At 39.0% G+C, this 15719-nt stretch overlaps 2 protein-coding genes across 3 annotated transcripts in view; both read left to right on the top strand.

Moving 5' to 3' along the window:
- The first annotated feature begins 1321 nt into the window (after positions 1 to 1321).
- On the top strand, positions 1322 to 13022 carry LOC141758288 (transforming growth factor beta-1-induced transcript 1 protein-like). Of its 2 annotated transcripts, XM_074619516.1 has the most exons (12): positions 1322 to 1481; positions 4537 to 4587; positions 4898 to 5046; positions 5212 to 5267; positions 6519 to 6655; positions 6750 to 6831; positions 7305 to 7389; positions 9616 to 9807; positions 9976 to 10149; positions 10238 to 10319; positions 10814 to 10962; positions 12129 to 13022. In XM_074619516.1, exons 1-12 carry the CDS (start codon positions 1469 to 1471, stop codon positions 12393 to 12395), a joined length of 1437 nt encoding a protein of 478 aa, XP_074475617.1. In that variant the 5' UTR covers positions 1322 to 1468; the 3' UTR covers positions 12396 to 13022. The 2 variants fall into 2 exon arrangements, with proteins under 2 accessions (XP_074475617.1, XP_074475618.1); XM_074619517.1 differs by lacking the exon at positions 4537 to 4587.
- A 1053-nt stretch (positions 13023 to 14075) lies between these two features.
- patl2 (PAT1 homolog 2) overlaps positions 14076 to 15719 on the top strand; it is a 10133-nt gene continuing 8489 nt past the window's right edge. The window contains exons 1-2 of the mRNA XM_074620239.1: positions 14076 to 14232; positions 15423 to 15576. Of these exons, the coding sequence (XP_074476340.1) occupies positions 14209 to 14232; positions 15423 to 15576 (178 nt within the window). The 5' untranslated portion in view covers positions 14076 to 14208. The remainder of the gene's footprint in view (positions 14233 to 15422; positions 15577 to 15719) is intronic.

Raw genomic sequence — 15719 nt, 5'->3', positions numbered from 1 at the left:
TCACTGTTTTGTCTCTTACTCACATTGGGCTCACTTCTACAGTGAATTAAATATTGAAAATAAACTATTCCCATTTTCTGGGGACCCCCTGGAACTCCCTCAAGGACCCCTGCTTGAGAACCACTAGTTAAACATTGGCCTTTTTCTTTTCCAAGTCTGTTCTTAAAAGAATACTCACATCCTCAAATGTAGATTTAAGGAGGAGTTGAGAAAAAATCTATTTAAGAATTTTCAATAGAAATTTATAATATAACAGTTAAATTAAGAATAGATTATTATTATTGATTATTATTATTATTATTATTATTATATCATATCTAAGTACACACAATATAAAGAGTATATTAGAATACACTATAACTAGCTTAGAAAATATAAAATATGAACATAGAATAACTATAACATGCTATATACAATAGCAAAGTGTGTGTGTGTATAGGGCATATATTTTTTAATTAATAGATATATAATAATATAATATATATAAATATATATATATGTATATATATACATATATATACATATATTATTTTATTCACAATGATGAGATCATTTTGGGGATTTAGACAGATATTCTAAAAAAATCCCGAAAAAAACCTCCAAAAATTGTGTCTACGGTCCCCCTATGCCGAAATGTGTGACACACATGAGGTCACCATTTCTGACAGCTGTTGTCACTGAACCTGTGTAATAAGTAAGGCAAAAGTGTGACAGAAAACACACAAAATTAAATTGTTAAAAAAACAAAAACATAAATGTATTTTAATGTTTACTTTAAAAATATGTTAACAAAACTATATAAATAAAAAAAATAAAAAAAGATGGGGACAGTGGGGGGTCACATTTTCTGACGTCAGAAATGGTGACCTCATCATGAGTTGCTGGCTCTCTGCGGTCACAGACTTCAGTGCAACACCTTTAAGAGAAAGAAAAAGTAGATAACACAACTGGTTTTTTTTACAAGCTCCTTTTTAAAAAAAAAGGGGCTTGGCTCCTTCAGTGTGTCTCCTCCTTGGGGTGGTTGTATTTACAGTGAAGATAAATGCATTCACCAATATTTAATCCCATGCAGCCTTAATGGTCACATCTTCCTCTCTCCCAAATATGGACGAGGAATGTCCAGATGACGTCTCGTGTCCGGGGAATGCGGGTTTGTAACCACATTTATTTAACTACGCCTTCCTCCAGCCTCAGGTCCTGGTAGGCATTACACAGGAAGAGAGAGAGAGAGACAGAGAGAGAGAGAGAGGGTAGGAAAAAGAAACGGGACGCCCTCCTCCTCCTCCTCTTCCTCTTCCTCCTCCTCCTCCTCTTCCTCCTCCTCTCTTGGCGGATAACGGTGTCCAAGAAGTTATCCAGGACCGACGCAGACAATAGTCTCTCTTTACGCGTCCATCACTACTTATTAATGCTGTCTGCGTCTCTATTGTGCCACACAGAGAGGAAAACACTCGGCTGAGATCAGATCATGGACGACTTGGGTGAGCATTAGTGCTGTTCTTCTACTACATGTTGAGATATCTGGAGGGTGATCTCTGTGGGAAGGGGTGGTGTGCCCAAAACAGAGGAAATAAGCTCTTTGGCAGTCATTAGAGGAGGAGAATTTCCTTTTCTGTCCACAAGGACATGTATGGAGCTGTAATGTAAAGGCTGCCAGAACATTTTAATGCAGAGAAAAAGCAATGTCACATCCTTTAATATAACTAATCTTACAATTTCTGTGTAAAAAAACATTGTACACAAGGGTTTTACCTGTCTTATGATGAGTATTGTCCAGTGTTCTCCCATCCTCTGAGATTTAAAAGATGTTTTTTGCATAATTGTGTTTACCTTTTCAAGCCACACATACTCACACAGGTAGAACTGGTACCATATTTACTCTGTGTCTGCACAGCCGCCCGCCATTGTCGTGCATGCCCTGCAAATTCAATAAATTCTCAGTAAATTAGATTAAAAAAGGATCCACGGCGGGCTTCCCCCATCCGTCCATGTGAACAAGTCAGCAGCGATGGATGGAGATGGAGAGAAGAGACACATTATAATGCTCAACAGAGTACATCAAAGAGGGTTGTGTGTGTGTGTGTGACCAGCGTCAGGGAGCATGACTGCTTCTGTCTTTCTTCCTACTGATGAAGAGGAAGATTTCTTCTCTTCTTCTCTCAGAACAACATTATGAGAAGCTGACTGTGTGTGTGTCAGATAGAGGCCCTGAAATAGCCCCGGGGCCACGCTGCTATTTCAACAAAAAAGCCACAATGAAAATAGAAAAAGCCATCCGCTGTCCATTTTGAGCTCTCTCAGGGACTTTTGTCCACTTCAGAATTAGGGGATTTATGCTTTACAAGCACTACTGGAAGGAATGGCTCGATGTAGCCAAGCACATCTGGGCACATCTGGATTGGATTGCACACGGAGAGAGAGTTACTGGGTGACTGGGGTGAGTCAGACGGTGGCCATGTTCGGGACGCTCGGGTTTACGCTGTTGTCTAATAAGTTTACGTGTTGGGGTCTGGCCGAGGCCTTTCTGTGAGAGAGACCACTTGTTAGAGAGGCTTTCGGCCAAGACAAACAAGTCGACAGGCCGCTCTAAATATGGTCAGAATTCCCATTGAGAGAAGTTCAGCTCCTTATATGAGCAGTTCAGTCTGTACGAGTGTGTGTGTGTGTGTGTGTGTGTGTGTGTGTGTGTGTGTGTGTGTGTGTGTGTGTGAGTGTGTGTGAGTAAGAGACTAGAGGCACACAGCAGGGAGGAGGAGGGCAAGTAGTAGCTATATGCACAAGTTTCTCACCACATGGTCGTACCAGAAGTGTGAATCATCTGTCGCAGAGGTGACCACAACCGGGATGAACTAATAGCAGGCTAGACTGGTTATGTTCATCATGTCACACAACAACTGGTCGCCACAGATGTTTAAAAACAGTCTAATCGATTAGCTCAAGCGTTCATCAAACATCCATGACATTCGTGTACAAAGGCTACCAGAAGCTGAGAGGTTCAGAGACGCTGGAAAACATCATCTGCCGTTACCAAAACAAACCAAAGCAAAGCTAACAGCGGAGTGATGTGTGGAGTGATGAGGTCTTCAGCCCACAGTTAGAGTTAAAGCTTTTTAACAAGGGACTGCTCCTTATTAAAAGCTCTAACTGTAACCATGTGCTCCTGACAATCGCCCTGTCTGTCAAGGATGTACCAGTAGATCAGCAGGTGTGTAACGATACTAGTAGGGCTGCACAGTTATGGCCCAAATGATAATCATGATTCTTTTTTTTATCAATATTGAGATCATTATCATCATCATTATTTATTACGATTATTCATTAATAGAGACAAAATATTTTGAATTGCACTTTCACGTTTAAACAAACAGAGCTTTCATTTCCATGTTGTGATACTCCTCAAAAGTGAGGCCAAAACATCTGGATCGACCCCTAGTGGTGGCTGGCTATTAGTTTAGGAAGCGCTTGATTTGATATGCAGCGCATTTTTCTATGAGCAGAGCACACATTTTAAACGCCGATATCGCTGTGGATCATGATCATTTAATTGTGGAATGTCAAAATTGTGATGCAGATTAATATTCAATTGATTGTGCAGCCCTAAACGATACATCGATATGGATCGATATATATATAGATTCAACAATCAACGATCCAATGTCAACGAATTTCATGTCAATGAAATCATGGATACATGTCATCATCCTTAAGATACGCTTTTATTTTTAAACGTCCCATTGCACTTATATTATTAATATATTAAATATTAATAAATTAAATTAAATATGTTAAATAAAACAATAATTTAATTTAATTTAAATAATAATAAAATATATAAAATCAACAGAGCACTGCTTTTTATTTTTTTTGTGCTACATTCCTGCTAATTAACAAATCTTTGCATCAAAATAAGACTTCTATGAGCGGAGCATTTTAAACGTCAATATCACAGTCAATCGTGTTCATATAATTGTGGAAAGCCAAAATCGTGATCATGATTATTATTCGATTAATTGTGCAGCCTTAGCTCATCTGATTAAAGTAGTACTGTATCACCAGCTTGAAAGGTTAAATCTGTGTAAACCCGGTAAAAACAGTGACATTTAACCAAAACAGCAGCCTCTCGTCTACAACACAGAGTTTGTAATTACTCATGTTCAGCCCACTTTTTTACAAACTCCAGCTTTTGCCTTAAGTTGCACGTACACGAGCTTGTCAGCACTAAATGATGTCATGCAGCGGCTAACCCTCGAGCAAGTTTAGTTTCTGGACAGCTCCCAGTGAGTGACGTGGGGGCGGAGTGGATTTAGATATCAGTTACCAAACACTCTTCCTCCTCTGCTTCCCTTCCATACTGGCATGTCTTGGATAAATTTGTGTGTTCTAATAACTTCACCGTGCCGATGGATTATCTCTGGGTTGTCTGACAGTCCTGTCCTCTGACTGAGGACGCTCAGTGTCCTCCATGTCCAGTCTGACGTGTGGGCTGATATGCTGCTGCTGTACTGTTGATCACACAGGCTGTCTGTCTCTCTTTAGGAGTGCCTGAGCCACCTAACTACCCTCTCAGTCCTCGTATTGTTGTGTTTGGTACGTAACTGCCTGTGCATGTGTTTGCATGTGTTTCACTGTGTCCGTCATTTACTTAACTTCACATGTTCTGTCTAACATCCAGTTTTCGTCTCCATCTGCACTGCATGCTTTTTAAATCCATTTCTTAATTCATTTCTATTTTCTGTTTCCCTTTGATGCTTCATAAACTAACTGATAACACCATCAGGGACATCCATACAAATATAGAGATACATATTATACATCCTCACAATCTAATAAGTAGTAGTAAATCTAACCATCACATTCATGCTGTTATATCAGTTTATATTCCGTCCCTCCCTTCCAGATGCCCTCCTCGCCGATCTGGAAAACACCGGCTCTCCTCTAGCTCGGTGTCCTGTCCTGCTCACCTCTGACCCTCCACAAAATGCTGAAGCTGAACCCCAGGAATCCGCCGAAACCCGGCCGCCGCCGCCCGCCTACACACCACAGCAGGTAGACAACTAGCTGCCAGGGAGGGATTCCTACACATTGTCTCACTGATTCTCATTATAACGTTATCTAAACACTCTGAACTTTGGTTACAAATACTCTCTGTGAGTTCATGCCGCTTTGATAACATCTTCTTTACTGAAATGCTTCCTCTGTTTTGTCTCTCAGACTGTTTCTGCTGCAATGAAATCTTCCCAAAACTCCAACCCAGACAAATTATACAGGTAACTCCCTCGCTCATTTTCTTTTTTTTTACCTATTTTACATCAGAGAGAAAGTGACTCACTCAAGTCTCTCATTATGTTTGCATGGGGAAATATCTGCCCAAAGCTAACTAGGCACCACATTCAAGTTTTTTTCCTATATTTGTCATTTTTTCCATTTTGACCGTGAGTGCGTTTGGATCTTAAAGGGATAGTTTGGGTCTTTTGAAGTGGGCTTGTATGAGGTACTTATCTATAGTCAGTGTATTACCTACACTAGATGACGGTCAGCACGCCCCCAGTTTGGAGAAACAGACAGGAGTACCAGCGTGGGAGTAAAGCAATGTGCTGCTGTGGACGGGGGCAGCAGTAAAATGTATTTTAGCCACCTAAAAGAATCTATATATGAATATCTATACTGTTTTTGTCAATGGAATCTGGTGGCTTTGGAGAGAGCATAGATAAGTTTCACTTTCAGTTCAGTTCCCCGTTGGAAAGGAGAAGGAAAAGGCTGTCTAACAGCAATATAAAGCGGTGGAAATATTGTAAAGCGTACACTTATACAGATATTGATCTTTTTAGGTGACCGTTGCTTTTTGGTGGCTAAAATACAGTACAGTACATTGCCGCTGCAATCCAAATCTCATACTTTTTCTTTTTACTTTTAGTACTGCAGCTGATCTTGCAAAGTACGTACTGCTGCATGCAGTATGCATACATTTGGGACATACTACTTCATCATAACATTGCGTCTTGAACTTTGGCTCTCTTGCGCAGAGGATTGTGGGTCAGAATAGCCAGAAAGGCATGCTGGTTTACATACTACAAAATGCGACTGAATGTAGTAAGACGTCCTGGTATTTTTGGCATACTGCATTGGACATACTATGTATTGGGACATACTAAATCTTTTTTCTGGCATACTAAATAGTATGGTAGTATGGGTACCATAATTGTTTTGCTCCTGTGTTTGTACTCCTGTCTGGTTCTCAAAAATGGGGGCGTGCTGACCGTCATCTACTGTAGGTAATACACTGACTATGGATAAGTACCTCATACAAGCCCACTTCAAAACACCCAAATTATCCCTTTAAACCACTGTTAAAGACAGATGAGAGTATTCTGCTGCCTGACTCATTTCCGAATAGACAAAGTTCAAGAGTCACCCATGAGTCACGACACAGTGACCGTGAAGACGCCAACCACATTAGTGACGGGATGTTTCATAATCTGTGTTAATTTTGGACACCGCCTGTTTTGTCTTTCTTGCAGCACAGTGTGTAAACCGCGCTCTCCACGCACAGCAGATCCTACTCCGGCCTTCTCCTCCTCCTCGCTGCTGGGAGGAGGTCTGAGTGAACTGGACCATCTGTTACAGGAGCTGAACGCCACCCAGTTCAACATCACAGGTTAGTGTGTGTGTGTGTGTGTGTGTGTTATATCCCTGTGTTTTTATCTCTTAGGTGAATCTTTTCTAATATATGACCTTGTTTTTGTCATCAGATGAGATCCTGGCCCAGTTCCCTTCTTCTAAGAAAGATGAGAGGGACAAGATTAAGGATAAGGCCACGACCTCCTCTTCCAGGTACCAAATCTAATCAACTGAGTCAAATCCAAGTCCTAGTGAATGCAAACTACTCACTGTAGAGTTTCCACAAGCAGGAGAGCAGCAGAATTAATCATGATAAGACAGTTTACTTCAAATTAAATTGTGCAAACGCTATCATTTTTTACTATATTTCAACATTTTGATGAAAAAGTGTGCATCTTAATTAACAAAACGAGATATAATCCTCAATGCATTGTGAATTATGTTTGCAGCATATACAGAGAGATACTGTTTTAATTTTATACACTTATTCCAGGTCAGTTTTAGTGTCCATCAACTGATTTGCAGCAGGATATGAGCATGAGCATACAACCCCACTTCAAAACACCCAAACTATCCCTTTAACAATGTTCCCAATCTGTTACATTTTGGGCAATATTCTAAGTAAAATCTGATGAAATAGTGTATTTTGTGGGTTCTTAAAACAATAATTGTCTTTTGTATTCTAGCTCTGCAAAGCCTTCAGCAACATCAGCCACGCTGGAGTTGGACAAACTGATGGCTTCCCTGTCCGACTTCAGAGTCCAGAGCACAGTAAGAGACACACAACAGCATGAACATTTAGTGTAAATCCACTGTTGTGTTCATAATGTGACTTCAAGAGCATGCTGCTCTTTTTCCACTATTGACTCCCAGCTGTTCCAGGCTTGATTCATGCTGATTCATGGTTGTGTTTCAAAAAGATGTTCACTTGACTTCATGATGACTTCACTGTTACTAGGCGGCCTGGCCACAGCATATGCCTCCTGGTATAAATCAGTCACCGGATAGGCCCTGAAGATTAATGTGGGTCAGAAGATGGAAATTAGTCTCGGTGGAGATATTTTCCAGCCTCACAAATAGCTTCAGATAGTTGAAAGTCAGAGCTACAGATCTACATTTGGTACGGTAGATAATGCAGTCATTCTCCAGTGTGTCGTCAGTGTGCCGGCATGTGAGCAAAGGAAGTGGTTCTGTTGCTTTGAGTTTGTTTGGTTCCAGTGTGCAGTCCAGCTGTGGGTTATAAACAAGCGTGAGCACCAGGTTATGGGAACCGTGAGTTTTATAAAGGAGCATTTCTCCATTGCATACTCTTTACTGATATATGGAGGACCACAAGAGTCACGGAAATAGCAATAAAGCTGATTAATAACGAATTCTACAATAAAAATAGGCATTAATAATTGTGTTTACAAATTCATTATTAAACTAGGAATAAATGGGCTAAATTACAAAGTAATTTGTTATTTGACATTTTAATGGACAATAAAAAGAAGAACTATTAAAAAGAATTTACAAATGAAATCAATAAATAGTTCAAATTAAAAAGGGATTTACAAAAACACCATAAAACAGTCAATAAGTACATCATTTAAAAAATACATTGTTGAATTTATAAATAAATAATGGAATTTAAAAATCTGTTATCATAAATTAATTTATAAACAAGTGTATTAATTCATACTTTTATTGTACAATTAGTTATTAATCAATTAAATGCTTTATTATTATTTCCGTGACTCTTGGGCTCCTCTATACTGATAGCAACAAAATGTTGATACGTACCTGGTTTAATCATGGTAGCAGTATGGCTCAAAGCGTGGCAGCTCAGCCCACCATTTGATAACAACATAAGATGGATTGTTATGATAGTTCGTATATTATTTTGTTTACGACGAAATACCAGCAAAACTAATGACATTTCTCTCCGCTGCACATTGTGTTAAATGTCAGCATGCGGAAAAACTAGGACGGTAAACTGAGTAAACATTATAGCTACCTAAACCTTCTAAACTTCAGCATGTTAGCATATAAGCATGCTGCATTTAGCTCAAAGCACCGCTATACCTAAATAGTTTCATAGAGTGGCTAGCATCGCTGTGGAGTCTTAGTCTTGTTTAAAAGATGACTTTCCTACATTTTACAGAAATACTTGAGACAACTTCCAGAGAAAAAACATGAATGACCTCATGCAGTAAATGTGTGCGTAGCCTATGACCAGGGCCTTTTCTCTCACAAAATGCAACCCGTTTTGTGGTTGTATTACATTCCCATCAACTACTTTTAGTGGAGGAATTGATATTTCTGCCCCTTCTACAATGGGGTTTTGCCCTTGAAGGAACAGTGTGTAGGATTTAGGGGGATTTGATGGAATATAATATTAATAAGTATGTTTTCTTTAGTGTATAATCACCCGAAAATATGAATCATTGTGTTTTCGTTAGCTTAGAATGCAGTTCTCCTACACGCTTGGCACAGGAGAAGTTTCAGGTGGTTGCAATTTGCAACCTCACCGCTAGATGCCGCCATATCCTACACACTGCACCTTTAGATTGTTGAACAATTGGGTAAAATGTTGACTTTGAATAACACCTTGCTGTCCTGATGAACTCACAGACTTGATGTTTTTTCATGTCATCACATAATTTCTCAAATTCATAGTTTTACATTTCCTATATTTAGCCACTTATTAACAGAAATTATACATCATTATACAACAAAACAAGTCCAAAAGTACACAATATAACGCTACTTTGAGGCAATGTTTGAGTATTTTTATCAGTCTTCTTCTTTCATCCACTTTCTTCCCATTCCCCTCTTCCTCTTTTGCCAAACACACTACATACTCGGTTGCTGTGCCTCTGACAGCCTCATATCTGGATTTCGAAATCATTACAGTCACTGTCTATTATGGCAAATCTAGATTAATGATACGCTCTTGGAGAACTAAAATCCCAAAGGCAGATGTGTCATCCATCATTTTTCTTTCTCTTCTCCCAGCCAGCTGCACCCGTTAATCCAGTGGTGACAGCAGCACCACAGCAGCAGCCCACCGCCCCGCCGCCACAGGCCTCATCCGGCGGCTCATTGGACAGCATGCTGGGGCTGCTTCAGTCAGACCTGAGCCGACAAGGAGTTCAAACATCCTCCAAAGGAAACTGTTCGGCTTGTCAAAAGCCAGTCGTAGGACAGGTGAGTTATCAGAATAAGTCTATACAGACATGACAACTTAGTTTTATTAATATTTGATAGTTAAAACCTGTAGCACTAGGTTGGTCAGGACTTTGTTTACAGTTACAGTTACTGTAATCATCAAAGGATGCTGTTCATTAATCAACTTTTGACTTTTTCCTCGTGCAGGTGGTAACGGCTCTCGGGAAGGTGTGGCACCCAGAACACTTTGTGTGCACCGAGTGCGAAACGGAGTTAGGCAGTCGCAACTTCTTTGAGAAGGATGGACGGCCGTACTGCGAGTCGGACTACTTCACCCTCTTCTCCCCTCACTGTGCGCAATGCAACAAGCCCATCCTAAACGTGAGAGACTTAATTTGGCATGAAGAGCTCGAATCAATACCCAAACCTGCCTGAAGCCATTTAACTTTTCATTCCTCTTGTCATTCAGAAAATGGTCACCGCTCTGGATAAGAACTGGCACCCAGAGTGTTTCTGCTGTGTTAAGTGCAGCCGGGCGTTTGGAGAGGAAGGTAATGGGCGGCACACATTGTATCCTGTCTGGGTTCAACACACAACTGTTAACAGTGAAATTCATACTTATATACAACCTAAAAAAAGCACTGCATAACCTTCATTTTAAGGTTATAATCTGTTCCAGAGTTTGTAATAAATAGAAATCTCTCTAACCTTGCATTAAACAGTTGCTAACCCCCCTAAAAACATTTGTATGGTTTTTCAAAGGAGAGCTAATGCTCTGTTGTAAAGGCAGTTGCACCCTGCCAAGAATTCAGGGGGAACGCTGAATCTTTGGCATGAAAATGGCCAAATTTAAAGCAGAACAATGCTGTCAGCCTTTAAAAACTCACATCAATAAAACCATAAACCATTATAAATTGATTAAAGTTTTATGTTCCGCAGATCTGAGTCACATAGAAAATTTTTTTTCCACGGCATCATCCAGTTAATTTAACATTTATCAAAGAAACTCTTGAACTGTGTAAAACTGTGGCCGTATCTTCTGCAGGTTTCCACGACCGTGATGGTCAGCAGTACTGCCAGCAGTGCTTCTTGACTCTGTTTGCTTCCCGCTGTCAAGGCTGCACCCAGCCCATCCTGGAAAACTACATCTCAGCTCTCAACTCTCTCTGGCACCCACAATGCTTCGTATGTAGGGTGAGTGTTCCTTTCAATGATCACCCAATTTGACTGTTATCAGCTCATTAAATGTGCGTTGTCAGTTGTTATAATCCTCATAGATGTGGGTCAGTAGGGGCCTGCTACTCTTACTATATTGTAAAAATGAAAGTCAAACTTAAAAGCAACACGTTTTAACACGTAAAAACTGAATGAAACATTACGGGATGCGAACCACGGCCTCCTGGGTAAAAGTACTGTGTTTTGTGTCCCATCCATCGCCCCCGACCTCTACCCCATATGGAGTTTTACGTGACTTTGTCTTTTGCTCCTGTCATAATGATTACGGTTGCTAGAGGTCGCAAACTCAAGCTCAACAGGCAACAACAGCTGTCAGTGTGTCAGTGTGCTGACTTGACTATGACTTGCCCTAAACTGCATGTGATTATCATAAAGTGGGCATGTCTGTAAAGGGGAGACTCGTGGGTACCCATAGAACCCATTTTCATTCACATATCTGGAGGTCAGAGGTCAAGGGACCCCTTTGAAAATGGCCATTCCAGTTTTTCCTCGCCAAAATTTAGGGTAAGTTTGGAGCATTATTTAGTCTCCTTCACGACTAGCTAGTATGACATGGTTGATACGAATTGATTCCTTAGGTTTTTTCTAGTTTCATATGATACCAGTATCTTCACTCTAGCTTTAAAACTGAGCCCGCTACGACATACAAATCAGAAGTTGTGTTAATGCATTAATGAAATTAGTGGCGTTAAAACAAATTTGCATGAACACGTTATTGTCACGTTAACTTTGACAGCCCTAATAATAATAATGATAATGATAATAATAAGAAGAAGTGGAATTTATGACCCGTCTTTCTAAAAATCCTTGCTACGGCACTGCAAATGGGTCATTTCTGAGACCAATGAACTAATATTTGTTTCATATGATCTCTTGAGCAAGGCACTTAACCCACAACCAAGTGACCAACAGATCAGATTGTGGTTATGATGTGTTCATGTGTGTAACTTGTGTAAGCAGGGTGTTCCTGCTTTCAGTAAAACTACCATGTCAAAAAAAAACTAAAAATAAGTTGGAATTATGTCATGAGAAAGTTGTCGTTTCACATGGCAGCTGTCTAATTACTGCTCCATGAGTCAGGGCTCTGTGCTGCAGCTGACTCTCGCTGCGTCTCTCTTCTTCAGGAGTGCTACAGCCCCTTCGTCAACGGCAGCTTCTTCGAACACGAGGGTCAGCCGCTGTGCGAGGCCCACTACCACCAGTCCCGCGGCAGCATGTGTCAGGCCTGCCAGCAGCCCATCCTGGGCCGCTGCGTCACCGCCATGGGGGCCAAGTTCCACCCCCACCACCTCGTGTGTCACTTCTGCCTGAAGCCGCTGAGCAAAGGCTGCTTCAAGGAGCAGGAGAACAAGCCCTACTGCCACCCCTGCTTCATCAAACTCTTTGGTTGAGGACACCCTCCTCCTCCTCCTCCTCTGGGTCACCAAGTGAAGAAGCTGTATGACTCTGAGTTCTCAATTTGTTTGTTTTTTACTGCGGGAATGAGGGTGGAGCTGGTCTCTTTCTTGGTTTTAAGAATATAAGAGTTGATAGAGGGAGGGGAATAAAAAGAGAATCATCCAACCAAATTAATTTTACTAGTTTATTTCACTATAAAAATGGACTGCATTTGACTGGCAGTGTGAAATACAGCTCCAGTATTAGTTAGACAGATAAAAGAAATGATGCCAAATGATTTTTGTCATGTATGTAAGTCTTTTATATACTGTATTGATTCAAATTGAATATTGAAAATTGAAGTCTTTTGCCAAAGGTAGAAGAGAAACTGTTTCAGTGAAGGAATTGTACTGTTGTGCAAAAAATAATCCCCTTTAATATATTTGCTTTATATTGCAAAAAAAGTATAAGTGCCACTGCAATTGCATTTATATATTGTACGCTGACTGCTATATACTGTATGTTTTGTGTAAGCTCTCATATGTTTAATGTCAGATATTTTGCATTACTATTTCACTATTGCTCTATGCAATTTGCCAAAAACAATTCCAAAGAATAAAATAAAGGAGAACACAACTTGTTATGCTGTTTCATGGGTGAATGAATCACGGGATCAACTACGAAATGTGAGAACAGATGAAAAAAATATATATATGCTTGATTTTATTTCTAATTAAACCAAGCAACTTTGAGGTAGTTTCAAGTCTACACATCCCTTAAACGTCAAAGAACAGTGACTTATATGGGAAGTACAAGCTGGACAAATAACCCAGAACTTTATTCCTTTATATATAATAATAATAATAATAATAATACAAACAATATGGCATTGCAAAGGCTCTGGTAAGTCTGTGTAAAGAACAGTCCAAAGAAGTTAAAAAATAATTTTCAGGCTTCACAAAAAAACAGAAGAAAATATATTTGTGAGTATGTTTTTATAATAATAATAATAATAATAATAATAATAATTATAATTATAATTATAATTATAATGATAATAATAATAATAATTATTATTATCATTATTATTATTATCACATTTGTGAATGAAGGTTAAGGTTGATTAATAATTGCGGAAGAAAACTAAGTGGCTTAACTAATATCTATCCATCAAATTAATTTCTAACTAATAATTTAATTAGTTAGAAATTAATTTAATGGATTTAATTTAATTAAATTTGATCTAATTTAGTTACTGACATGGATTTCTTATTTGTTACAAATTTAAGAGATTCAAAATAACATTCAATTTCAATTAAAAACAGCCTCAAAGATGGGGTTAATTTTAGAAATTTAGCTTTATGAATATTAAATTTCCCTACTAAGATAGAAAGGTTAACAATAGAGCATAAACGGTTTTTAATGCTGCAATAAAGTGTTATAATAAACTTTGACCACTAGATGTCACTGTTCACTCACCACTTTGAGCTCGAGTATAACTATTTCAAAATCAATGTCTGCATCCTGAATGTGTCCAGGCTTTATTTTAAAAGAAAAAAAAATTAAAATTAGTATAAACTCTTTAACTAATTCAAAAAACACATAAAATATTCATAGACTGCAACAAACAGCAAACAGCAGAGTGGAGCTGACAGCTAAGTGAAGCGTGATGACGTCACGCCGCCTCTGCAGCTTACAGGTGAGTTCAATTAAAGGTTAATGAGCCTCCCTCGCTGACTGAAGAGAAGAGACAGCAGGTAACTTTGCAGGAGAAAGAAAGTCACCCCGTCGACGTCCAGTGTAAAAAAAAAAGTCCCAAAATATACAATGAGTGATTCGGAACAGCAACAAGTAAGTCTTTATCATTTGGCTGCTTTTTAAAGTGTGAATATTGTTGTATTGAGCGAGTTACAGGTCTGAATTCATAGCATGCTAAATTAGCATATGGGCAGGGAATGAAATTAGCACCTGCCACATGCCAAATAAATACAGGATAAATGTTGGCTGTAGCAGGTGAAAATGTCAGGTCACCTGCCACCATGGCAGACAGGTTTTCCTTATATTAAGAAATATATTCTTTTTTTAAAAGCAATTCTAAAGCTTAAATTAAATATATGGTAACACTTCATTTTACAGGTCCACACATTTCACTGTAATTAGGTGATAATTAGCAAGTAACCTGTATGAAATTTCTTTGGAATTACTGCCAAATTACCCCCAATATTTACCTCAAAATGTATCGAAAATTACTTTATTATAAACGCAAAATTTTATTATTTCTCAATAACTGGTAATTCATTGAATACATTTCCAGGAAAAAGAATACAAAGTTAATTGATTTGCTTTATTTCCATGTCTGCTGGTAAATAGAGAATAGTAATTATTTTTTTTCTTATTAGACAATAAGTCACACAATGGTGAGATTTGTGCCTGATCACAAGTGTCTTCTATTATTTTTGGTTTTCCACCTCCGATGAAGAGCAGCACAAAGCCACTTCTCAAGGCTAGGGGCCTATTTTAACCATTAAATACTATTTTAGCATATAATCATTAAATAATGTGTATACTAAAGTCATTTTCTATACATTTTTGAGGTAAATATTTGGGGTAATTTGGCAGTAATTCCAAAGAAATTTAAAATAGGTAATTATCACCTGATTACCATGAAATTTGCAGACCTGTAAAATGAAGTGTTACCATATATAGTCATGCATTAAGGTTACATGATGTATTCCATAATTCTACGGTCTGGTACCACTGACTCAGTGTTTACAGTTTTAAGCGTTCTACCTAGATTTCAGAAGTGGCAGAAAATTGAGTAGCCGGTAGAAACGTTTAGTGACTTGCCACAGTGGCAGGTGAGGAAAAAGGTTAATTTCAGACCCTGCATATAGGTCTACAATGGCTGTGGAAATCTTACATTTTCATAAATAAGTAGGATACAGTGATTTTTCTACAGAAGTTACCATTTCCTGGTGTGTTCTTTTGGAAGTTTCTGCTTTGGCTTCTTTGCAGTCATGATCTATATTTTAACCCCACAGGAGGCTGACAAGGTGTCCGAGCCTCAGTGGCCTGAGAATGGAGAGGAGTGGAGTGATGGAGAGGATGGGACCAGTATGGACTGTGGGCTTCTGCAGGTCATGGCTGAGGAAGATGAGGCGATCAACGTCTACAATGATGAGACGTTTGGAATGGGTGTGTAGATCTGTCCTTAAACCTTTTTCCATCATCTACCAGCTGGGTATCTATAAAGTAAAATAAAATAATTTTTGTCCTCAGATTGGGTAACAGCTCCTTCAGCAGGTGTATTGATGACACTGTTTCTACACTGTTTGTAA

The sequence above is a fragment of the Sebastes fasciatus genome, chromosome 20 (assembly GCF_043250625.1).
Source record: "Sebastes fasciatus isolate fSebFas1 chromosome 20, fSebFas1.pri, whole genome shotgun sequence".
In the NCBI taxonomy this organism is placed as follows: domain Eukaryota; kingdom Metazoa; phylum Chordata; class Actinopteri; order Perciformes; family Sebastidae; genus Sebastes; species Sebastes fasciatus.
The sequence above is the reverse complement of the archived record's forward strand: the minus strand, read 5'-3'. Positions and strand labels throughout refer to the sequence as shown.

Bases quoted from the DNA above. Each gene is read 5' to 3' on its own strand.
- LOC141758288 (XM_074619516.1), top strand. The intron at 7,390-9,615 runs GTAAGAGACACA...CTCTTCTCCCAG, and splicing joins ACTTCAGAGTCCAGAGCACA to CCAGCTGCACCCGTTAATCC. The intron at 10,150-10,237 runs GTGAGAGACTTA...CTTGTCATTCAG, and splicing joins GCAACAAGCCCATCCTAAAC to AAAATGGTCACCGCTCTGGA.